The 26,522-nt window shown below is 41.8% G+C and overlaps 1 protein-coding gene across 3 annotated transcripts in view; it reads right to left on the bottom strand.

Moving 5' to 3' along the window:
- The window catches only part of FRMPD1 (FERM and PDZ domain containing 1), a 126,040-nt gene that overhangs the window by 17,629 nt on the left and 81,889 nt on the right, over positions 1 to 26,522 (bottom strand). For all 3 annotated transcript variants that reach the window (XM_090274435.1, XM_090274436.1, XM_090274437.1), the window contains exons 2-7: positions 21,219 to 21,323; positions 12,326 to 12,483; positions 11,362 to 11,464; positions 8,618 to 8,663; positions 3,133 to 3,240; positions 1,725 to 1,820 (exon numbers count right to left, since the gene is read on the bottom strand). In XM_090274435.1, the coding sequence (XP_090130561.1) occupies positions 1,725 to 1,820; positions 3,133 to 3,240; positions 8,618 to 8,663; positions 11,362 to 11,464; positions 12,326 to 12,483; positions 21,219 to 21,319 (612 nt within the window). In that variant the 5' untranslated portion in view covers positions 21,320 to 21,323. The remainder of the gene's footprint in view (positions 1 to 1,724; positions 1,821 to 3,132; positions 3,241 to 8,617; positions 8,664 to 11,361; positions 11,465 to 12,325; positions 12,484 to 21,218; positions 21,324 to 26,522) is intronic.

Below are 26,522 nucleotides of genomic sequence, written 5' to 3'. Positions count from 1 at the left end.
ATCTCAGGTTTAATTCCCCTATGGTGTGTACTTTTATAAATCAAAGTTTTTTGGCCACCAAAGGGGAAACCCATTGTAAATAAACCATCCCTTCCATTCCAATGAACTTTGGTTAAGGATAACAGAGGCAGAAACCTTGTCTGATTCTTTTACAAAACTTCCCTTTTACGCAGAATGACAGTGTGGCAAGCTCCGGCATAGGGTTCAGAAACAGACCAGATCTGAAGCCAGCTGTGAGCTACCTGACCTTGACAACTTTTGGATCTCTGGGCCTATGTTTTATCTGCAACATGAGGATAACACTCATCACTTCATAGGGTGACCGGGGCATTAAATGAGACAGTTACACAAGGAAGTGCCGGGGAGACTGGTGGTCAGCACTTAACAGATCTGTCTCTCCTTCCCTTTCCTCCTCTGGGCTTAGGCTTCCCAGATTCCCTGAGAGGCTTCCTCCAGCTTCTCCTAAGTCATGCTAAGGTTGCAATGTGATAGGGCATCTGAAGCAGCTCTAGAAAAGGCCAAAGGAAGGTGCCAGAGAGGAATACTGGCTGTGTGCATGTATTGGTGCATGCACTGTGTGTGTGTGCATATCTGTGTGCACATGTGCACACAGCACATTTATGTGTGTCTGCATGTGTGTGCGTGTGTCTTAGCTACTGTCCATGACCTATAGCCACACTGGCCCCCCTGACCCTGCTCTTTCCCCAGTATCAGAAGAGCTGGGCTCAGTGTTTACTCTGACACTGTTTTCAATGTTTGAGCAACTCCTTTTTTGGCTTCTTCCCTGAAGTTTCACTCCAATATTATTTACTTCCTTCTTCAGAAACTAGAGTGCCATCCCTCATTGGCTATGGATAAAATCCAAGCTCTGTGGCCTGTCATTCGAGGCCTCTCCTGCTCCCCCCACCAGGAAACAGCCTGTGCTCTGGCCCTGCTGATGGCTTACTGCTTCCTGGGCAGTGCCCGTCTTACTGGATCCCTGCATCAGTTGACGTGACTCCTTGAGATGGATGTGCACCCTCCAACCCCCCAACAGCCCTGTTCCCACCGGCTCTTGTTGAATTCTTAGTTGCCCTTCAAAGCTCAGCTCAGGCTCAGCTTCTTTCTGAAGCCGCCTCTGACATCCTGACGGGAAGGAAGAGATGGTCCTGTCACCCTTGCACACTGAGCATGTCCTTGTCCCTCTCTTCACAGCCCTTATTTCATTCTGCCCTGAACTGTCGGGAGCTCCTCGAATGTTCATCTTCTCTCAACTAGGCTGTAAGCTCCTGGAAGACAGTGGCCACCTCTGACCTAGCTTTCTACCCCAATCTCTGCCCAGAGCATCCTGCATGAGAGGACTGCAGTGAAACTGATTTCAGCTCAGAACAGAATATGCAGAGGCCTGGCCTGCTCTGACACCTCACCTGGGTGTTTAGCTGCTTTAGCCTTTTGGGTAGCAGGTGCATGGGTCACAGAAAAGAGGTAAGTGAAGGGCGAAAGTTTATGAGTTATAATATGATCTTGGGCAAATCACTTCACCTCCCTGAGCCTTCATTTCCTCCCATGCAAGATGGTGACAAAATCTTGCTGGGCGGTTGTGCAACTGAATAAGATAACACAGTGCCCGGCTTACTGGATGTGCTCAGACTGTGGTGGTTGTGAGACCACCAGGGCAAGGTGCTGGGGGTCCTAGGAGCCAGGAAATTCTCACTGAGGAAGAGGTTCACGTTTACTCTTGATACCTTCACAGTCGTGTCTGCCTCAAACTTGAATGCTTTGGTCTGTCCATTCTCCAAGTACAGCTTGAGTACGTTGGGCATACACAGCAGAGAGTTTCCCTGGAAAACATAAGGGTAGCCTTGCAACTAGCCTGTCCTGCCCCTGGGTGTGACAAACCCTCAGCCTCCTGGCCCTGCCCGGTGCGGGGACCAGGATTCTCCCCTTAATCTCCTGGTCAGGCTGCAGATTGATTCTTGGCATCAGGAGATTTCTCCAGTGGATGAGGCCTATGCCCAGAGACAGGTGGACTTTGTTCAAGGAATAGCCACTAATGAGAGATGGTGGAGGAGAGGGAGCCCTGCAACAAGCAGCCTGGGAGCCCTGCGCCAGCCTACGTGACCTCCCAGAATCACCAGCTGACACTTCACTGCTGGATGCAGCTAAGCAAGTCAGAGGACAAGCATGCCCACTGTCCCAGACCGTGCTTGTGAGGTTGGAGTGAAAGCCTGCGGCCCCCGCCCCTCTGCATTTTACTGCTGCATTCCCTGTAGGGAAGCATCACCAAAGAACAGAGGGCTGCTCAGAGGCAGATTTAACGGGAGGCGCACCGGGCACGCGCCTTGGGCCCTGACTTCTGAAGGGCCCCGCAAAAACCCTAACTTTACACTTTTTTTAATGACACCAACTTTGGTTTCATTACTATGCTGCATAAAATATGGTTAACGTGTAGTTTTATTTCCCCTGTCTCTTTTTTCAGGGGCCCAATATTTTCTTCTGTACCCAGGGCCTCAACCGACCTTAATCCGCCTCTGAGGCTGCTCTTCACCTCTGCTCATCCCAACCATCACTCCATCCTCGTGGGACCTCCTAAGGGGCTCTGCCACTCTTGGAGGACTTTTTGGGAAGTAGGCAGAGGCTTGGTCTGTGATCTCAGAGGTTGATTCTCTTAACCTCTTTAAGCCTCTGCTTTCTCTTTTGTTAAAATACCTCCCTTACAGGGTACTGTGGTGACTAAGGATTATGTACACAAATAGTTTAGGTTCCCACGATAGCGGTTCAATAGATGGGCTCTTATAAAAAAGCCATCCCTCCCACCACCATCACTACCGTTAAGTATATCACTTTCAGAGGGAATACTGAGTTGAAAGGTTCAATGAGAACTTAAAAGTTGGAATTTGTTGAAATTTCATGGGCAGCAGAATGGAGTCACAGAATAACAGAGAGCCAGTACTTCTCTCCCTGGCCCCCACCCAGAGCCCCCGCTTCTCTCACTGCCCATGGCTTACAGGGGGTGCACAGAGCATCTAGCAAACCCACTGTACTTCCTCTGCAGCTTCTCCAGGTGATAGGATTCCAGAGTCTCCGGAGCTACCAGGAGGCAGCTCACCAGCCTCACGCAGAGTCATTTCAGTCCCCTGGCTAGTGACGCACCTGGCTGTGTGCACTGACAAGCACTTCTTCAGCAAAGTGCACCTTCACAGGGTTGGTCTTCAGCCTGGCTCTCTTCTCCTCAGTCAGGAAGGATGACTTGGGGATGCCCTGCAAAACATTAACATGACACATTTTAGAACAGGACTTTAATAAAAGCCACAAATGTCTTCCCAAAGCAAAGTCTCTGACAACTGTTAAGGATTCAATTAACACCACAGAGAAGGGTGACATCCCATTAATGATCTCTTTTTATAAATCTAGAGATCAACACACATAATGTTCTTATGTGTCTGAGAAGATTCAATATTGTGTCAAGATGACTGTGGTCTGATGAAGACAAAGAGAACGAGCCTGTGAATAAGGAGACCTCAACTCCAACCCAAGTTCTGCTACTCACCAGTTGTGAGAACTCCTTCAAACACAAATTTGCATTCAAGTAAACCACTTAGGTGTGAGTGTGACTCATGTGTGTGTGAAACAAAACAAAATAACTCTGTGTGACTTTGGCCGAGTCATTGACTCTCTTTGGTCTTCAGTCTTTCCACCAGTACAATGCGGGGAGCTGGACCAGACCACCTGCAGGGTTCCCTGAAGCTCTCACCCCTGTGATTTATCCTTGGCCCCTCTTTGCTCTTCTCATCTTTTGGGAAGTACCTTTTCTCAGCAGAGATAAAGAGTCATCACAGGTTGATGTGAGTATGTGGTGAAGCCCCTGGTCTAGACTGTATCAGGCTCAGTTGTAACACTTAATGAACAGCAACTCCGATCTAAACCAATACAATGTGATCTTCTTGGACAGCATCCTGATATGCTATTTCCTAATCTGGAAAGTCCTTTAGGACAGCTTCTAGAATGTTTACGTGTATAAGAGTCCCGAGACAGAGCTCTGGGCCACATTCTGTGTAGCTGAGGGAGGAGATACAGAACAGCAGTCAGGAAAACGGCTGGAAACAATGCTCATAGACTCAGATATCAAGAGACCAATGGCATGGAGCACATGAAGTGAATGCATGGCCCTGAAATTTTAATACAAGAAGATAAATACAATCTTATGGTAACTAGAACCTTGGTGTGACAGGGTTCATGACTATGAGTTGGTATGGCAAATATATAGTTTGATTTTTTTTTTTTTTTAAGTTTAGTAGAAGGAGAGGAGGGAATGGCAATGTTTCCAGAGAAGAGGTACACCCTTAACTGGAGAAATCACTTAACCTCAATTTGCTTTCTCGTCCAAACAGAATGGTTTTCCAACCAGAAGAGATAGAATGAATAAAGGAAAGATGAAGTTACAACCTGAAATTAGTGATGAGACTACCAGACTGGTTTGAATGTATTCAAGAATCCTATAGCAGTGAATATATGGGGTTTATATGCATCAGTTGGCATCACCCACAAAACAGAGATTGGAAGAAATATTAAGAGACTAAAAATGGTTAAGTACCACGTTTCCCAGAAAATGAATACAGAAGATTCAAGAAAACACATATTAGTAAGCTTGTCATTAATTCTTGGCAAAACCCAAGACAAGAGATGGTCAGAGAGCTTTCAGACACTGATTGCTAATAAGCAATACGGAGTTACCAAAAACAAGTCAGAGCGAAACAAGTTCATTTTTCTTTTGAAGATAGCATTCCAGATTGGTAGGTCAGGGTCCTGCGGATATAGTAGTATTCCTTCATTCTTGCAAAATATTTGATAAGGTCTCCTATAATCCCCCTGTGGAGAAGGCCAGATGCAGAGCCACTAGGTGGATTCAAAACTAGTTGACTTATACTCAAAATTGTCCTGATTTCTGACTAAGCAATGCCGGCTTCCATTGGCTCAGTCTTCATCAGTGATGTTCAGCAATGCCTTGGATGAAGTCAGAGAAATCGGACCTACCAAACTTGTGAATGATATGGAGCTACAAGGTGTCATCAGATCTCAGGCAGCCAAACATTGAGAGGAAAGGTAAAGGAGCTGGGAATCTTTAAAAGGGATAAGGGAAACTTGAGGACCAGGGGCAGCTATGGGTCAGAGGCCAGGCAATAACCAAGAACAAACATAAGAGGGTGTAGGGGGGCAGGGCTGTCGAGAGCTGAAGGAAACAGAGTAAGTGAAGGGTCAAAGCAATAGATACAACCACCACCACCCTAAAGACCCAGAGGAATGAGAAATCAGGGACAGCAAGTGGAGATGCAGAGAGAAAAGGAATCTGTGGAGGCAACCACTATTATTTCTCACCCTAGGGAAAGCAGTTCTGCAAGTGAGACCCAGAGCTGGATCAGCCTCAAGAAAACCCAAAGGCTGGATAATGGAAGAAGGGGAGGAGACTTGGGAAGAGGTGGTTCCTTGACAGGAAGGGAGAATGACTATAGTTGATGACTGTACAAATAAGCCACAGCTCCCTGACTAAAATCTCAGCATGCCAGAACGTGGGCCAAAGCAATGCGATTAATTGAAGCATGGCACTGAGGATCAAAAAAAATCAATTGCACAGCATGGGATGGGGGCAGGGGGAGGCTGGATGGGAAGCTATTCATTTGAAAAGCAGTTCGGTTTTTGGTCAGCCACAAGTTTCACTCAAGCCAAAAGCATGACTGGGCCTGCTAAATGTTAACCCAATCTTGGGCTTCACTAGTGCTCTTGGTACATGTTGGTACTTCACCCTCTCTTCCCTGTGGTACTTGTACTGGTTGACCAGAAGTGGAATTATATTCCTTTCTGGATGCCACCATTTGAGAGGGTCACAACAAAATTGGAATCTGGAAAGTTATCAGAGAAGTGAGAATTCAGAGAAACATACCATATAATGAAGGATTAACGGAGAAGAGAGGACCACACTTGCAAATCTTTGAAGAGCTATTTCATATAAGGTTGATTTGTTCTGAACTAGGACTAGTTGGTGGGAGACACAGAGAAGAAGGGCCTCTCTTGCAGGTGGAACCATCCAACCCTGAAACTAGCTATCATGGAAGTGCCCCACTCAAAGGCCCTACCTCAGTGTCAGCTCTGCTATCTGCGTACCTTGACATCTAAAGCATATTATAAACCACCCATCTGAAACATCTGATATTAAAAAGAGACAATTTAAAGGTTAGAATTACCCATTATTTTAGGACATCTAAGTTCTCCCTGGGTTCTAAATTAATTCATCAAAGAGCAGCAGACTTCAGCTGATTAAAACAAACAAACAAACAAACAAACACATCTCTCTGCATATTTTTGCTGAACTAAGAGTTAATGTTTAAGGGAATCTGAAAGGGACAGGTTAGAAAATTTTTTTTATATCTTTGCAGTTCCTCCCACCACGCTACGTTGGATCGGCCAGTGTCATTTTATGAAGACAGCAGGGTATTAGGAGGTAGAATAGCATAATGCTGATGAGTGTGGGTTCTGGAGTCTACTTGGGGACTAACCCAGCTCCCATTTCTTCATGGTTATATGAGGTCACAGTGTCCTCACCTGTAATATTTCTGCCTTGTAGGATTTTCTTTTGGTAAAAATTAAACCAGACATTAAATATTAGATTAATATTAGAACAATATATAAGTAATTAATATATATATATATATATATATATATATATATATATATATATATATATATAATGCAGATCTATACAATTGCACCAAAACATTTTTTTCCATAAAATTCTATGCCTTAGAGAAGCAGGACTTGGCATATCAACTTTGGATCTTATAATTACTAATCAATTTCAAGCCATATGAAAACTCTACAAATTTAATATGGCAAAGATGAGTGTTCCTTGCTGAAGCAAGACACATGATCATATGTCTTATGGTCATATAACTTCTGGTGAGAGGAGTGGGCTAGACAATGTTCAGGGCATTTCTGGGAGGCACCGAGGGCCATCAGCGAGGCTGATTTCAGGTTCCCTGATGGACCACCAGAGCACAGCACTCACTCCCCTTTCCTTGGAAACCTCGTAGGAATCTCAGGAGTGGTACAGGAACATGTTTTGCTCCCCCTGTACTTTTCATTTTTTGAAGGATGCAGCTATATGCTGTTTCCCTCTCTCCTTACTTAACAAGGGTTATTCTTTGTTTTAATTTTTTGGAAATAGAGAAGGAAAATAACCACCTGATTAAGACTAAGACGTTCTCCATTGAGGTAATAATCAGCTAAACAAAAAGAATTTCTTAACACCCGCACAGTCATTAATAGTCATTAGCTTTCAGTATACAGTACATTACTATGAGAAAGGCCAGTGTATTAATAATAGTCTTCCCATCAAGGAAGATGCTATGTATCTCTGCTTATAGGAAAATATTCTCTTAACATCTTTCAGTAATATTCTAGTTTCCTTCACATAGGACCCACCTTTTTCTTTTCCCTTAAGTTTTCCTATATTTTCCCTTAAAGAAATAGCCCTTGGATTTATTTATCAACTTTACCATTTTTCTGTTTACCAAAGCACCATTTAGATTTTAATTTTTATTATTGTCTTTATTCTGCTTTCTGTTTGTTTTATTGGTCTTTTTGTTCAACTTCTTTCACTGAGTATTTACTTTACCTATTTCCTTATTAAATTAAATTACTTAAGGTTACTAATTTTACTCTGGGTATAGTTTCAGCTGCACATAAAATTTAAGAAGTAGAGATCTGATTTTAAATTATTTTCTAACTAGTCTATAATAGTAGTTTTGCTTTTTTTATTTGACTCCATCTTTACTTAGGAAATAGCATTTTCATTTCCAAATGGGTTTTAATTAGGTTTTGATAGTTACTTTATCTGGGAAAAAGAGAACTATATAGTTTCTTATTTGGGGAATTTGTTGAGTTTTTTTTGGTAGCCTGGTATGTATGTGGTCAACTAGATTAAATTGTTTAAATGCATTATTAAAATTCTCTATGTCTTATTTACTTTTTGTCCTTATGTGGCCAAAGAGGTATGTATTCAAGTTTCTCAGGATGTGAATTTTATTTCAACTTTTTTCCCTTGATGGTTTTCTCTTATAATTTGTTATATACTCTCCCCTGTGTCGTATATAAAGGGCCCCTTGGCCTCTGGTGGTGTAGGGTTGCCATGTCCTCTCTGTGCATCACCTGTGACACAGCTTGCCTCATGATGAACCTCAGGGCTGATAAAATGCTTCCACATCCAACACTTCATCTGGCCCTCGTAACAACCCATTAGAGACAAGGCAGTTATTGTCATCACTGCCATTTCACAAAAGTGAAAACTGAAATGAAATGACTTGTCCAAACTCACACCACTCAAATCTGTCTTGAGACCCCCAGTTTGGTGCCCTTTTCATCATCCCACTCTGCATAATCACAGGTCTGTCTCCTTAGCTGGACCACATCTGCTTCCTTCACAACACCGGCACATGGGCGGGCTTCAGGCAACGCCTGCTGCCTGGCAGCTGTCCCCTCCGCCCTTTGCCTTCCCTGTTTCTTCTCTGAGGGACATCCCACAAGGGGGATGGGGTCGGGGTTGAGAACAGTGAAACTAACACACAGGACATAGAAAGAGATTTACCGACATGCAGCGAACAACTGTTATTGAGAGAGAATCTTCGGCTTCCCTGAAAAACAAAGAAACATTTTGTCATTCTGGGTGATGTTGATGTGTGTGCGTGTGTGTATATGTTAGGGTCAAAAAGAATGACAGAATTATAAAGCAGCTTCTCTCTCCTTTGCCTCTTTGGCTCAGGAAAACTGAGGATGTTGAGGAAAGCAGGGACGTGCAAAGAAACTTATGCTGTCCTAGAGTGCCCCTTGTAACTTGAGGGAATCTTCAGATTCCTGCCTCTACCATCTAGCCTAAGCCCACAGCCACTAAATTAAGTCACACAGGCTTAATTTAGCCTATACGATGGAGGTTCATCCAGTTGCTATGACCACTAGATAGGTTTATGTCCAAAAAAACAAATTTTTTTTTAAACTTTTTTGAAGAGAAAACATAGCAATAACAGATATTTTAGGTTGCTATGTCGGAAAACTTCGGCTAAACATTTCACTAAATAGAACAAATGAATGTGAATAAAATTTATCCAATAAAAGCCAACCAGTTTATTGTTGGGTACACAAAGTCAGTGTAATCAGCCCAATCACATAATCAAGATACCAGACATTTTTGTCTTGTTATCTCTTAGATTCCTGAAGTGATCAAATCAACTAGATAACTGCCAGATTTCCACTTTGAATGAGAAAACAGAACTAAAAAAATCAGTTCTTATTTTCCTTTTTCTTTGCTATCGCTACAGAGAGAAGCAGTTGGCAAAATAATTTCATTTGACTTCTTGCAATATGAACATTGAGGCCAGTCACTGCTAGTGTGTTACTTCCTCAAATGTATAAACTCAGCCCAAGGTTTCTAAGTGCCTGGGGGTTGCCCCTTCTCTGTTTTATATAGTAATAGGCCTTTTCCAAGATAATTCACAACAAACCAAGATCCAAGAGCTCTCAGAAGGACATTTTGGCCTCACAAGAACTGGAGGAATTAGAGAAGTTTTGCCGGTTTTAGCCCCCCCCCCCCCGCCCCCCATAAGTGGCAATGACCCTGAGCACTGAGCTAAAAAAATCAGCAGTCCTGGAATTCCCACACGCAGCATAGCAGAGCACACAGATGCACAGAACACATCAAGTCACATCCCTGCTTGGAAATCTTCAATGGCTCACCCTTCCTGGAGGAGAACACCTGAACTTGCTCTGTCAGCATTCAAGACCCTCCATCGCCTAGGCCTCACTTCCCAGAACTAGTCTCCAGGCGTGCGATGCCTGAGGCAAACTGAACTGCTCAGCACTGCCTGCTCTCCACTCGGTCCCTCCTGCTTATTTATCTCTTTGTCTGGATCACACTTCACCTCCATCTTTGTGGGCCAAATCCTACCCAGCATTAAAGGTATAGCTGAAATACTTCTGGACTCTCCTCTGTTTTGTCAAACCACAACTTGCCCAGAAGTTGGAGGAATCTCCAGCATTTACAGCCCCTTCCTCTGCTTCCCTTGAGGCAGGTCAGCCCTCAATCTCAGCAAGTGTCCTGCTTTAAACTGTAAATACTTTTCTTCATTAGTTATAGTTTGATCTAGCCTGGCAGAAATATTAGTAGCACTGAAAAATCTCAAATGTAGTTGCTAGAATTGATCATTTTTAAGAAAACTGCCCAATAATTGGGAAAGCAAACTTCATGATTTCCATAACCATACTTCATTTTTTAAAAATGAACTCACTCAGTATTTTCTTGGCTGCCCCACCCACTCAACTTGTTCTCTGGCAATCCTGAAGCAATACTGGGCTTGGCTGAAGGGTTCTATTTTCTGCCCTTTGATGGATTCTCTATAAACCTTAAGCTGTGTGTGTGCAACTCCCCATCTCTCTGCAGCGAGACTGCCTTTCCTGGCATGGAGGCTGCTTCCTGCATTTACATTTTCTCTTTCGCTGACTTTGTTTTTGTTACCTATTGTTCAGTGTGTGCTGACACAATAGGCCCTCAGAAACAAAAACCACCCCAAAATCAGACGAGCCACTCACAAAAAGGCACAAACTAAAGTAAAAAAAAAAAAAAAAGATGTATCTTCAAGTCAGCTTTCATCTAACTCAACTTCTCCTTTCTCTTTATTTACATTAAAGTCATCAAAACAGTGCTGATGGGAACATTTAAAAGACAAAGACTGTGTGCCCCTATAAAATGACTGGCTGTCCTCTTTTCTCCTGTCACTGGCATTCCTCCGTCTTAAAACCAGGGTCACCAATGGTCAGTGCCAACCACACACACTTGTTCAACTGAGCACATGCTGTGCGCCTGGTCTCAAGGAGATCATGTGGAGGCAGAAAGTGAGGCATTTACACAAACCACGGTGACACCAGGCAGAAGATGGTAGGTGTCGTGTTATTGGAACTACATATACACCAACCAGGCTGTGTCTGTAAGAGCATTTAAGAAGAGGGATCAGAAGGGTTAAAGAAGCACAAAGAGACAGAGAATCAACTTAAAGGATAGAGCTTATGTATTATTCATCATTACTTTCCTCACAGTGCCCAGCACAGTGTCTTGAACATAGTGGGGGTTTGATAAATAGAGCATCCTGTGCCTCCCAATCGCTTCTGTCGGCAGGTGCAAGAGAGCAGATAGTAACCAAGATGGAATTCTAAAAAATGAGGCTGTGGTTACTGCTCTCAAGAATACTGGACCCTACTAAAATCATGGGGAGATCATCCCTGTCACCATCTCTGCTCTGTGTTAACCTGTGTGACTCTGGACAATGGAAGACAATTTCATACCTCAGAATATCCACTACTCGTTCATAGGAGAGGTCTTCAGCGGGCTCATTGTTCACTTGGAGGATCTGATCACCAGGGAAAAGCTTGCCATGAGCACAGCCTCCTGTTGGACAGAAAAGATGTAACCGGTGCTCACCCCAGGAGGGCCTCTACCCCATGTGTCATAGCAGTACCCCTGAAAGGGAGCCTGATCCAGTCCTCAGGGCACTGGCTCAGTCCCCACCCCCAACCAACCCAACACTCCCACCCCCCCCAGCCTTGAGCTCACGTGGATCTCAGATTTCCTGTTTACAAATCATGGATAATGTACCTACCATCGGTCACCTTCAAAGGGACGTTAGGAAATTGTCCTGGGAAAGATGACTAGCAGAACTCCCTGAGTCAACAGAGCTGGCCTGTAAATCAACTACATTTGTTTCTAAAGGACTGTGTGTGTACACTGAAACTAATGGATTTTAACTAGTTCCAGATCTAACATCAATACGTAGCTAGAGCACGAAATATTAGACATTTCTAGTCTGCTCCTCTTCACCTTGATACAGTCTATATTTCACAAAGACTCAAGTGAAAACAAATAAATAATTTCTATTACTGTCCGACCAGAAACTCTTCCCAACTTAGAGCATGCAGGGTACAAAGAGGAGTGCTGGCTGATCCAAATGCTGTCACCACCCAGAGACCAGCCAGGGAGCCAAGAGTGGGGAGAGCCCTGCCTGAGGCCAGTGGGAGCTTGTGGTGCAGATCAGCAAGTGCACTTGGGCTCCCTCCCTCCCAGCACCAGAGGACGAAAGTGCAAAACCCAAGGAGAATTAGGTCAGAATTAGGCCAAAATTAGGCATGCCCTTTCTAACTTCCTGGGGCATCATTTTCTGCATTACATTACAGGACAGAGAGATGGGAAGAGAACCAGAGCTATTTCCCCCAGGAAGCCAAGCTCCTTTCCCAGTTCCCAGGCAGCCCCTACCTGCTGTGACGGCCACCACTGTGAGGGGAAGGCTCTCGGAAATGTGAAATCCATAGTCCTGCAGGAGGGCATCTTTGTCTATTTTCACTGTGTGTTTCACAGGGGTGAGGGTCTGGGTTGGGGTCCCGGGAGGCCCATCAGCTGCAGCAACTTTAGCCCTGGAAGAGAAAGAGGTTGTAAAAAGAGACAGGGGATTCTAGGTGGTGGCTACAAACCAGGTCAGCACAAGGCACCCTGGAGGAGCTGAGCAGATAACCCTCCTTTGGCAGAGGTAAGACACAAATACCAGGAGATGAAACAGCAAGTAGCACCATGCTCTAAAAGAGACATCATGAACTGCTCTGGGCACTCAAGAGAGGGGAAAGCAGTTTTGACTTTGTGTGGTAGGGGACAAGGAATCAGGGAAGCATTTGCTACCTGGAAGAGGTGACATTTGAAAGATGTTGAAGGTATATATACAGCCCAGATCCTGGCACAGCAGCTGCTGCTGAGTGGATAGGTGGGTGGGTGGGAGAGTGGATGGATGAATAGATCAATTGATGGACAGGCATTCCAGGCAGAAGGCACTGATGAGCAGAGGTACAGAGAGGAAAAACGTGGACCGTGAACAGAAAGGAGTTGTTCCGTTTGGATGCCTGATGATGCCTACTTTACTGTGTCTTTGGTGATTCTTTTTTCCTTTTTTGCTTTATGATGAATTTGCTTCCCTTTCAACTTTGTAACTGTGAGGATTCCAATATGAAATCCCAGATAGTGAAGAGTTTCTCTATATTAATCTTTTAAAAACATGTATATTCTCTATGTACGTAAAATCAATCAAGTTGAAAGTTGTATTTTCTATCTCTCAAAACCACAAAGTGAGTCACAAACTATTTTTTATTTGACTGTGGCAAATGGTTTTTTCCCCTCTAGGAGTCTATGGTTCTTTCTGGGGAAGGTCAACTAGTGATGGGATGAGGTGTTTATTGTCATTTACTCCACAAATGTGGAGAAGTAATAGCTCCCTCGGGGCTCTGCAGTGAAAGGCTATCATTCATTCTCATCCATTTACCAAACACTGTCAGGAACTCTGACTAATGCAATAGGACCTCACTTATCTGAGAATCACCTCTCTGTCATTTATAACGATCTCCAATTTCAACAAGAACCAGGAAATATGAAAAGCAGTCTCATAGAGCCAAAATGCATGTGACAAGTCCAAGTACAAAGCCTGCAGCACATTATCCATCAAGAAGCTGCTCAGGCCCTAGCTGAGAGCAGGTCTAAGCTGTCTGAATAGAGGACTCACGCAGCTTAGAAGCAAAGAGATTTCTCCTAGGCATACGCACGAGAAGTACTGAGAAATGTTAGCAAAAAGACCTAATGAGAGGGAAGAAATAGAAAGCTGTGAAAATTTATACTGAATAAAACCCACAGCTATTCCTGATTTTTAAAAAAACCTTTCATCTATGAAAGTGCCTTTCCAAATATAATAAATAATATACTACACTGAAAACCAAAAATCAACATCTATGTTTCTTTAAAAAAGCAACAGGAAGGATACCTTAGACACTACTCCTATTTAATGTAGCAGGAGGAATGCTTGCAATAGTTTTCACAAAAGGAAAAAACAATAAGAGACATAATAAACAGAGGAAATGGAAAAGTACCACCTTTTTTAAAAACATGATGATGTGCACCTAGAAAATAATCAACAAAGAGAATTGCTAAGAAAAAAATTAAGTTTGGTAAAGTTGCAGGATAAAAACACAACCACAAAAAGCATCCAACATTTCATTAAAAACAGATTAGTTGAATGTGTATTAGGTGATAGGCATTCTTAATGAGCTAATACAATAAAAGAAAACACAAGCAATTCCAAACTAGTTTCCTTGGAGTTCCTCAGGTCCACTGGCCTCTGCACAAGCTCTTTCCTCTGCCTAGAATCACCCCCATCCCAACATACATGCTCTACAGATTTCCCCAACACACCCAGCCATGCACCTTACCTGTCCAACTCCTGCCCTGTGCTCTGGCTCTAGCAGAAATATGCCACTCCCCCTGCTGAATACACCCACAGAAACTGTACATCCCTTTTTGAATCGTACAATGTATTTGTAAACACTGCTGTGAGGTCTCTTGTTTGACTATAGTTTGTATGGCAAAAACTATGTGCTGAAGCATAGAGTAAGGCTTGATAAATGTTTAGTGAACAGAAGAAAAAAAATCAAATCTTATCACACAGTTAAATAGAATCCATATTTTTGCTTTTCGAATGGGCAGGCTTCTCTGACTTGACCATTTGGAAGAGTACATTCCGCAAGGACGGTAGACAAACGAGGCCCCACTGTGCTGACTAATCCCTGGACTGTGAAGTAGCTTTGGTACAAAGTCTGGATTTGACATCTTCCCTGAAGGCCACATATTAGCTTTTGTGTGGAACGGCATTGCCTAAGGACATGACCAAACCATGGCCTCTCCGTACCAAAAAATGTTTAATACTTGATGGAAAGCTGAAGGAAAAGATCTCTAGCAAAATTTTCTCCTGATGCATCTTATAAATGTTAAACAGTAATCCAAAAACCTGTATCTGTTCAGATCACAAATGTGAGGTCATTCCTGTGGCTACACTAATGGAATTCCTGTCCAATAACTCAATGTAGGCCAAGGCAGAACTAGAAACAAACATGTTAGACTTACCAAGAAAATAGGCTCATGTAGACTAATTCTCTATTTGATGGACCATCACTTCAAACTGAGCTGCTTTATGACACAAAAAAGGAAAAATACCAGATTATGCTTCAAATATTCTCGGGCTTTCTATCTGCTTTCCGACAGAGGTAAAATAATGTTTTACTTCCATGTTGTAACAATCAAGAAACTACATTTGAGTTCCAGCAGGATGTGAAGACACTATTTTGAATCTATGTTTAAACACTGTATTATGTTCAGCTTAAGTGATTTTAAAAACTAAACTGGTATAAGCAGGACTTTTAATCTGAAGTTTATTCAAACAAAGAATAAATCGAGGTAGTAGCCTATACCAGAAAGAAATTTAGGACTACGCTTGTGGCTGTGACAGCTTCTGGGGCCACGTATATATTGTGAGTTCAGTGCCAGAGGGCAAAGGCCTACAGTTGTGAGCTGGCGGAATTCTCCCATTATGACTTTAAAAAGGAGATCCAGGAGATGGTGGCAACTATGTGCGGGCAGTGCAGGAGCCTCCCAGCCTGTTCTCCTTGGATCTTTCCATTTTTGCCCATGGGCTGAAATGCAATAAAAATTGGTACCTGTAATGGTCTTTCTACATCATTAGGTGTACTAGAAAGGTCAGATAAGGCCATCGCTATAATTAGCAAACAGAGGACGGTGGTAATGAACAAGTAAATTTGGAAACCAACAGCAAGGGCTCTGACACTAAGATGCCATGATGCACGTGTATGCACATGTATGCCTGTTTGTGTGCACGTGTGTGCAGATGTGTGTGTTCATTAGTAGTAAGAGTCAAGATAAGTTGAAAGAAATCAACTTATTTAGCCCTGAGGATAAAACCAAGCACCAAGAAGAAAATATCAAGTTGCATTAAGCTCTTTGTTTCTTTAAATCTTGCTCTATAAAACTAACATTTCCAGATTAGGCATGAGAAAATACAGTAAATCTTATACTGAGCTGTTTTAATAATATAATAAAATTATTTTAAAGTTCACATGGAAAAATAGTCAGGTAAGAGTAAAAAATTGAAAACAAAAAGTAACAAAAGTCTAATTTAATAGACAATAAATGTAAAGAGTTTTAATACAAGTGTGTGGAATCAGGCAATTAGATCAATGGAACAGAAGAACTAGCCTAGAAAGAGATCCAATTTCCCATTCACAGACACAGGAATTTCATATATGAGAAAAGAGAGGTCATAAATCAGCAAAGAAAGGAAAGATCACTCACAGTCAATGGTGAGGCAAACTACTTCCTTCCTTGGACTAAATCAAGTTAGATCTTCATCTCATAGCCTATACTAAAGTTAACTCCATATTAAAGAATTAAATATAAAATATTTTAACTATGAAATTGAAAATTAATCAACCTCACTTAATTAATTATTGGGTGAGGGTTTCCTAAGCTTATAAGCAATCAAAGAAATTGCCAAGAGAATACTACTTAACTACATAAAAACCAAAACTTTTGTAGGGGAGAAAAAAATTGGTATAATTAAGTAGACAAGTATACTATAAACTAATTCTTTCGCATTTTATCACTTCTACAATTATACAAAGCTGTTAAAAAGATGACAATTAAGTTCAAAGCAAAATGTTGAAAAATTAGTTTATGATATTAAGTAGTTTGTATTGCATATTTATACAGAAATTTAAAACATGTCAGAGAGACCATGGTGGGGGGGTTAGCTATTTCGAAAAGAGCACTGATGCTGTAAATGTTATTTTTATATTGGAATGAGAAATTACATAATGAGAGCGTAGTCATCTTCCTCATATCTGAATAATTTTGTATCACTAGGCATGCACGCTCAAACTGAGCACCACTATCTGAATTTCACTAATGATTATAAATAGCCACCTACTGAATATTAAATTAAAATTTAAGCAATTAAAGCAACTTTGGAAGCTGATACTCCTCGCCAGAAAAAGCACCATTTTAAGATGCATTATAAAGCTCTAATATTACCCCAGATTCATAAGAGTTACCAATTTTTTTAGTGAAATTTGGAAATGAAAATAGTTATTTTTAACCAATTTGCTCCTAGTGATTCAATTAGACTCAGAGATAAGGTTTAACATTTATGGGAAAAAATGGCAATTACAAGTAAAGTACAACTGTCTGAAATAATTAGAAGCTTTTTAAAGTCTGAAAAAAAATAACAGGATTGCTAAAAGATACATGTAAACTAATAGGAATGCAAATAAATTTCTATGTTTCCTTTTTCTGGACTTTAGAAAACATTTCAATGTACTGTTCTCATTTCTTGCTGGCAATCAGGAAACTCAGAGCCAATCTTTGTATTCAAATGCTAAATCCTATATCTAATTGGTTTATAATCCATTTATAGCACTTCTAGTCTTTATTTAAATTTTTCTACCTTTTTTAAAACTGTAAGCCGTCAAAAATTCCTTTTGGAAGAAAAGAAGAGTATAACATTTAAATATATTTTAATAAATAATATAGTTCCTTACTGTGAAAATTCTTAATCAATGAACATTTCTTGAGCATCTATTACATATTATGTACTCTTCCAGGGCTGAAGATACTTGTAAAACAGTCATGGTCGTTGGTCTCATATGTGGCAGGAAGGTTGGAGAAGGGTCATGTAATAAACAGATGGGGGAGACAGACAACGAACAAGTAGATAAACAGATACATTATTATAAAGTGCAATGAGGGGGTAAGTACTCAAGGAAATGAACAGGGACCCACTGTGCCAAGGAAGCAGGAGGAATGAGATGGGGTTGGACAGCTAGGATGGCACCAGGTCATAAAGGGACTTGCAGCCTGTAATGCAATGGCAGGTGAGGCACTGAATGGTTTGGGGTGAGGTGGAGCTGGGGGTGAGTGTGTGGGACAGGAGCAGTTTGTACCGTGAAAAATCCACTATGGCTTCAGGGTGGAGAATTGGGTAGAGCAGAGGAGAGGGAGTGACCATGGCAGGGACAGAGAGGCAGAGAGATCTGAGATACATTTGAAGGTGAACTGACAGGGGATGCTGATGGGGTGGAGGCAGAGTGTGAAGAAGAGAGAAAAATTCAGGGAAGCTCCCAGATTTCTTGATTAAGCAACCAAGTGGTAAGTGGTACCATTCCCTCTACTACAGGGAAGCCACAATTATCTGCCCCAACTTAGCTTTTCAGTTCTTGATCATCAGGTAATCTGAGGACACCAAGAAAGCAACCTGAATCGAAGGTGCAGAATTAGAGGTGAGAAGCAATTTAAATAAGGCTACTTGGGATGTATCCTAGAAACACAGACATTATGTCTTCCAAGAACACTGCTAGGAACTTTCCTTCCTTTTCTTCTCTTTCTCAAGCACTTGGAAAACAAAACTCCCTAGATGCATGGAAAGGTGCTCAGCAGCATTAGCCATCAGGAAGACGCAGATCAAAACCACAATGAGATACTGCTTTACACCCATCAGGATTGCTACAATCCAAAAGGCAGATAATATCAAGTGTTGGCAAAGATGTGGAGACATTGGAACCATCATACTCTGCTGGTGGAAATGTAAAATGGCACGGCTGCTTTGGAAAACAGCCTGGCAGTTCCTTGGAAAATTACACATTAAGTTGCTCAATGACCCAGCTATTCCATTCTTAAATGTTTATCCCAGAGAAATGAAAACTTATGTTCAAACAAAAAGTTTTACACAAATGTTTATAACAGTATTATTCATAATAGCCCCAAAGTGGAAACAACCCAAGTGTACATTAGCGGATGAATGAACAAAGTAAATATTCCATAATGGAATAATATTTGGTAATGAAAAGGAATGAAATACTGATACATGCTATAACATGGATGAACCTTGAACACAAGTGAAAGAAGCTAGTCACAAAAGACCACATATCATATGATTCCAGATACCATCGTACGATTCCTCTCTATATTGCAGTTCACTTATCGCGGCCTCACTGTATCGCGGGATTTTTAAAAATATTATACTTAATTATTTATTGCGGATTTTTCGCTATATCACGGGATTTTGCAGTACTGTATACGTATGTTGTTAAAGTTACGTAGGTTTAAGAGTGTAGAATATGTTTAATAACATAAGTAGTGTTTATAAAAGTGTGGAAAAGGTTAATAAGGGAGTGGGAAAGGTTAATAAGGGACTGGGAACGGTTTATAAGTGTGTGGGAAGGGTTTCTAAAGCCTTAAAATATGTATAAATACTAAAATAAATGTAAGGTTCCTACTTCACAGATTTTCACCTGTCGTAGGGCTGTGTGTGTCTAGAACGTAATACCCGCGATAAGTGATGGAATACTGTAACACGAAATATCCAGAACAGGGGAATCTATAGACAGAAAGTAGACACCTGGGGCTGGGGGAGTGGCAAACTGGGGATGACAGTGGGTACAGAGTTTCTTTCTCGGGTATTGAAAATAAGAATTCTAAAATAAAAATTCTAAAATTAGATTGTGGTGATTGTTGTACAATTCTATAGCTACGCTAAATATATAACTTTCTAGAGGCCAGTGTTACCTTTTATTTATATTCTGTGAGAGAAGCTAGATATTAGAGAGTTCCAAAGTCAAATATTCAACAACATCAAGTTAAAGGTATACACATCTCTTTTCTGCAGGAGCTCTCAGAGCCTTTAATGTGCTAAAATGCACCACGAATCACCAAGTGGGGCAGCTGGAACGGAACACAGACTGCGTCACTTCCCAAACACATCTGACCATGGAACCTTTTTAAAGGAGCAGCATACCACGAGGTTTTGCAGAACCCACTTTAGGAAACAATGCACTTGGCAGTTTTCCTGTTCATTTATCAAGCACTAACCACTTAACCACTTGCAATCTCCTGAACTCAGTCACCTCTGGGCTATGAGATGAGGCTGATACTTTCCCTACCCTCAGAGAGCTTACAATTTAGAAGAAAAAGGGATATGCTCAAATAGACTGAACACACCAGGAGGAGCACAATGCCAATGCTACAAATCAAACAGTATGGGTCCCCATGGGAGAAATTAATTCTGACTGTGGGCTAAGGACCACTTCATGGAAGACACAGCACTTTAGCTAGACCTTGCACTGTGAGTGGGTTCTGGACACAGGGAGATGGGAGGAAGGGATCTGACACAGGAGCCCAGGTCTACCTGAGGGGGAGAAGGGGAGGCAGGGGTGCTTCTAGTAAAGGAATAATGAGTAGGTCATTTTAGCTGGAGTATGATGTGAACAAAGCAGAGTAATGACACAAATAGCTGTAAAGGATAGTGGGGTTGATCATGGGGACTCTTGAATGTCAAACCCAAAATGTTTAAACTCATCCTCTAAGAAATGAAGATCCATCAAAAGGTTTCTGAGCAGGGAACGTCGGGGGTGGCAATGGTCCTATACAGGTCACTCTCTGAGTGAGTCTTGGCTGTTTCATCTGTAAAGTGGGGCTAATTCTACCAGCCTTGTCTCATCGCAGAGTGTGAAGATCAGAGCACTTGCTCACAGGGCAGCGCAGCCCTGAGCCAGGTTTATTCTCAGCGGCAGAACAGCTGTTTCCAGTTCCTTTGGAAGAATGTGTGTCTGTCTCAGAAACACCTGACATGTGATATTTCATCTCTGTGGCAGGGCCAGATGGGAAATCTGAGATGGAAAATGAACACTTCGAAACAGAGCATATTTTAAGTTCTCTTGTAGCAGTCAAATCAGATCTGTATTTGATTTCATTTTATTTTGTTTAGAATGAAACAGGGACTGCAAGGAAGGAACAGCTGCTAGAAACAAAGACTGGGGAAGAGCATAAACAGCAGATTGTCTGACCCTCACATCAAGTACGAAGACAAGGGGTTTGGGTGAGACAGAGAAAGAAACAGAGAGCGAGTGAGCATGTGTGAGTGTGTGGTCCGAAGTGTGTGTATTGCAGAGTGTACACATGCACACGTGTGTATATGTATGAGTGTATTGGTGTGTGTGTGTGTCTCTAAAAATGTGTGAATGAGTCTGGTGTGAGTGTGTCTGTGTATGTGGGGTGCGTGTTTGTGGGACACAGAGGGGAGAGTTGGAAGGGGACAGAGAGAAAGGCACTCCAGCGAAATTGCTGACCTGTTTACACTTCTCCCACCACATAGTGTAAGAACAAAGCAAGCCGGAGACAGCGATCCACAGGCACTGCTAAGACCGGCAAAACCTCCTTCCACAGGAACACCAAACCTTTCTAGACAGAAATCTCTGCTAGCCCAGAGCCTTACCGGGCAGAGCTGTCCCGGGAGCGCCGAAGCCATCTTGCCACCATTTGTTCTATTCTGTGTGCTTTCCGTGTCTGGAATAAACTGGTCTCCAGCTCTTCCATTTACCTAAAAGGAAGAAGAGTTTTCTTAAGAAGCTTGCCAACATATTTTGAAGAGTATCCTGACAAATCACAATGATGCTTCCTGGATTTGCCCATTTTAAGACACGCTAATCAAATAACCAGGGTTCTCCTCGCACCTGAAATGAACATGAACAGGTGCTCAGTGTCCACAGAGTGAACAACTTCAGCAGCCCTCTCTCTGAGGAGTTCAGTCTATGGTGAACAGATTGGCTTAGGAAACAAAATAGATAAGGTCTCTCGAACTGTGACTGTGGCCCACTGTAACAGACACATGTTGCCTCCTGACACTGTCCCCCGCAACTGTGTGTGCACCCCGGACAGCGCAGCTCAGTTCTGCCAGCACCAGGAACTGCACACACGTGCCTGTTCTTCTGAGTGCTGCTTCTTTTGCTCAATATTTTATATCTGATTTTTAATAGGTGAAATCATTTGTATAATTCAAACCTAGACTCTAAAAAGGATACACAGTTAGTGTATTACACACTAAAAGTTTGTTAAGAGGGTAGATCTTGTGTTAAGTGTGTTCTTACCACAATTAAAAAACAAGCACAGTGAGAGGTCTCCCCTCCATCCTTACCTGCCTTCACCCACCCCGATCCCACACCCACAGGCAATCACTGCTCTCCTTCTCTACTTGTCTTTGTAGAATTTCTTCATGCCTATATAAGCACATACAGATATATATTTTATATTTTTAACACAATACACATAGTACATCATACATATTGTCCTGTACCCCATTTTCTTCTCCTTAGAATATAGTATAGCTGTGATATCTTTCCACATCAATACATGGAATGCCTCTTCATTCTTTTTGACAACTACTGAGTATGAATGCACTGTAATTTAAATAGTAGTCTTCTATTGATAGATGTTTGGGTTACTGCCAACCTTCTGCTATTTTAAATAATATTGTAATGTATCACTTCTGCATGTATGCAATTATGTATCTGGGTAAGTTCCCAAATATTGAATTGCTAAGTAAAAAGTTATATGCATTTGTGCTTTGACAGATAGATAGTTAGGTCCCAAGAAAAACAATACATGTGCTTGAAATTCTTGTTTCATAAAATTATACATATTTATATTTTTCTAGTCTGCATTATTTCATGTTCTTAAAATACTGGTATCAAATCAGCAAATTAATTTTGCAACCTAGTAAATAATTATAAAATATGATCAGATATTGGGAAATAACCATGGATACAAAGAAAATAAGAAAAGAATTATAAAAGATTATGTTGTTTAATAATACACAAAGACATTTGAAAACCTTGATGACTCAGCTGGTTTTCAAAGCAAATATAAAATGGTATAAGATAACCCTAAAAGAGATATAAAATCTAAATAGACAATTACTATAAAAGAGAAAGTTGTCAAAGAACTACCACCCACACACAAGAAGTCCCAGGTACAGATAGGTTGAAAGGTGAATTCTTATAAATCTGTAAAATGTACCTCATCCTGATAATTTTTATTTTATTTTAAATATAAACTTATTATTTTAGAATAATTTTAGATGTATAAAAGCTTTCAAAGATAATAGAGTTTCCCATATATACCCTTCATTAAGTTTTCCCTAATGTTAACATCTTACATAATCACCGTACCTTTGTCAAAACTAAGAAATTAACATGGGTCCAATAATATTGACTGAAATGTAGACTTTATTCAAATTGCACAATTGTTTCCACTAATGTTCCTTTTATGTTCCAGGATCCAATCCAGAATAATGTTACTTTAAGCCAATTTAGCTTGTTTTCCCCCAAATGTTATTTTAGCTATTCTAGAGCATAAAGAAGGAAAGCTTCCCTATTATTTTTAAGCAGCCAGTACAAAATTGACACCAATTCTGTTAAAAACAGTACAAAAGGTAAAAATACCACCTCTCGTGCCAAACCCTTCTGGCCCGAAATGTTTCTGTTGAGAAATCAGCTGACAGTCTTATGGGAGCTCCCTTGGGGGTAACGAGCTGTTTTCTCTTGCTGCTTTTAAGATTCTCTTTGCCTTTTACCTTTGCCATTTTAATTATGATGTATCTTTGTGTGGGCCTCTTTGGGCCCATCTTGTATGGGACTCTCTATGCTTCCTGGACTTGTATGTCTTTTTTCTTCACCAGGTTAGGGAAGTTTCCAGTCATAATTTCTTCAAATAGGTTCTCTATCCCTTGTTCTCTCTCTTCTTCTTCTGGTACCCCTATGAGGTGGGTGTTTTTACCCTTCATTCTGTCCCAAAGGTCCCTTAAACTATCCTCATTATTTTTTTCTGCTCTGATTGGGTGTTTTCTTCTATCTTGTCTTTCAAAATGCTGATTCAATCCTCTGCTTCATCCAACCTGTTTATTTCTTCTAGTGTATCCTTCATTTTAAATAATGTATTCATTTCTGACTGGTTATTTTTCATGGTATATATGTTCTTTTTTATGTTTACCATATCTTTGTTTAAGTTCTCATTTTCATTCATTTGTTCTTCTTCTAAGTTCCTTGAGCATCCGTATAACCATTGCCTTGAACTCTATCTGGTAAATTGTTTGCCTCCATTTAATTTAGCTCTTTTTCTGGAGATTTCTCCTGTTCTTTGACTTGGGGAATATTTCTTTGTTTCCCCACTTTGGCTGCTTCTCTGTGTTTGCTTCTATGTATTATGTAGATCTGCTCTGATTTCCAGTCTTGGTAGAGTGGTCTTATGTAGTAGGTATCCTGTAGGTCCCCATGACAGTCTCCTTGATCATCTGCACTGGGTGCTCCAGGAATGTCCCTAGTATGGGATATGTGGGCCTTCCTTTTGTAATTGAGTCTTGTTTAATATTGACCCATTTGTGTGTGGGATCAACCTTCAGGCTGGCTGACTGTGAGGATCGACCCTGACCACAGTGTATGAGCTGCTATGCAGGTGCTGATCAGTCAAAGCAAATTCGCCTCAGCAGGATCTGGTGCCTTCTGAGATCTCCCTTTGGATATGCTGCTTGTGAAGCTAATTAAATCCTGCTCAGATGTTGACTGGGTGTAGTTCTGGGGCCTCATGTGAGGTGCTCTGGAGCTAACCAATGTCAGATGCTGCTTGTGACTGGCCCTGGGCAACCTGTTTGGAGCCATAGTTTATGGCTGACTCTCTTGACCTGGGTGTGCATGGGAAAGATCAAGTTGCACCCCAAGGCTAGCTTTTACCAGCACCCAGCTCAGAGGCAGGTCAGCAAAAGTCTTTAGGAACTTTGAGGTCTGCCTCTGCCTGTCAGCTGCCTCTGGTGGTACTTGAGTTGCAAGTGATAGGTTTTCAATGAATCACCAGGTAGGAGCAAGAAGTGGTCACCAGATCTATACAGGTTCAAACTTGGTGCCAGTCCTGGGTCTGAGGCCACTCAGCAAATGTGCTAGGGTATACCAAGTATAGATGTCACCTACACACCTTTGTGGTGGGGCAGGGTCTCAAAAAGTCATTGAGGTGAGCCCAGTAGAGTTAATTAGGCCCTAACAGAATAAGATTTGGCTATGTGACAGGAAGGCTCTGCATCAGTAGGGTGTACAAGGAAAAAAATTCCTGTCCTGGAGCCACACAACTCAGTCTGTCCCAGATTCTGCCAGGAGCCCGATCTCAGCAGGGTGGAGCCACTGGGAGTTGGCAGAGGGAAAGGCCCAGGTCAGGTTCACAGGAAAGTAGGGAGAACAGCCCCCACCACTAAGCTATGCAACTTGGTCACTGACTCTCCCTGAGTCAGCCCAGACCTCTACACACTAGCCCAGGCATCTGACTCCTTAGTAGAGCATAAGCTCCACAGGGTGGAAGCTTTCCTGAGTGGGTCAAAAGGAAGACAAGAAGGTAGGGCTATGGCATTCCTCCAGGCTGATGCCGTATGTATGAGTGTGCTCCATCCAAGAAAGATGGCATCCACAATATAAGAGTGATTCATCACAGGGGGTCCCAGCAGTCATCCCCTCAGCTCTCTCCCGAGAACCACAAATCCCAGTTCCTCCTTGCATGACTCTAGTCTGCTCCACCCTCTCTCTGCCAGAGACCAGGATGAGTGTCTGCAAACAATATTTTGTGTGTTGGCCCTTTAAGGGGGTGGCTGTGTCTCTGGCAGACTACTGACTATCTTTGGCAAATAGAATGCCTGCTGATCTTCACAGCCAGATGTTATATGGGCACCTCCTCCTGGCTCTGGTGCACTGGGCTGGGAGCCCAGCTTGGGATGCAGACCCCATGCTTCTCAAGAGGAGCCTTTGCAGCTGAGATGTTCCTCTGAAATCTCAGCCACCATCTGTGGGAGTGGGGCCAGACCTTTTTATGTCTCCACACTTCCTGCCAGTCTTGATGTGGCTTCTTCTGTAAATATTTGATTATAAGACTTCTCTTCAGCTAGTTTTCAGTTGGTTATTCAGGTTTATTCCACTACATTTTAGTTGTACTTCCACTTTGGAAGGTGAATGTAGCTTCTACCTACTCTGCCGCCATCCTGCATCTTTATCAATACCACCTCTCTTGTGAATATCAAAGTAAATATCCTAAATGAAATATTAGCAAATAGAAGCTATCAGCAATCAACAGAGTAACATTGGGATCTATACCAGGAGTGTACTAACCAGGGCATATAAATATGAAAGCAGGACACCAAACCCATTACTCTACCTAAAGACACATTTTTCAATCAAATAGCAGGCAAATGCAAATGAATGGACAAAAAATATAAGCTGAAATAAAAAATAAATTCTATTTAGATCAAGAAATGTTTCAGTCTAACTTTTTTCTACAATGGGGGACACCAGAACTGAAAACTGCTTTTAGTGCTAGGCATCTCATTTAAGAAAAAAGATTTTATTTATTTGTTTTTAGAGAGAGGGGAAGAGAGGGAGAAAGAGAGGGAGAGAAACATCAAAGTGCAAGGAAAACATCAATCAGCTGCCTCTCATATGCCCCCAGCTGGGGACCTGGCCCACAACACTGGTTATGTGCTCTGACCAGGAATCAAACTGGCAACCTTCTGGTTTGTGGGACAATGCCCAGTCCACTGAGCCACTCCAGTCAGGGTGGTATCTTGCTTTTTTTAAATTATAAAAGTGGAGAGAGTAGATTTCTGGTTAAACATGGTGAGTTGAAACAATGTCTTAATCTTTTCTCTTTCCAAAAATATAGTACAGAAGTAAAAGGGGGATGAACCCATCAAATAAAGAGAACAAGAGAGAAG

The sequence above is a fragment of the Furipterus horrens genome, unplaced genomic scaffold (genome assembly GCF_987537825.1).
Source record: "Furipterus horrens unplaced genomic scaffold, mFurHor1.1.pri manual_scaffold_4, whole genome shotgun sequence".
NCBI lineage: Eukaryota > Metazoa > Chordata > Mammalia > Chiroptera > Furipteridae > Furipterus > Furipterus horrens.
The sequence above is the reverse complement of the archived record's forward strand: the minus strand, read 5'-3'. Positions and strand labels throughout refer to the sequence as shown.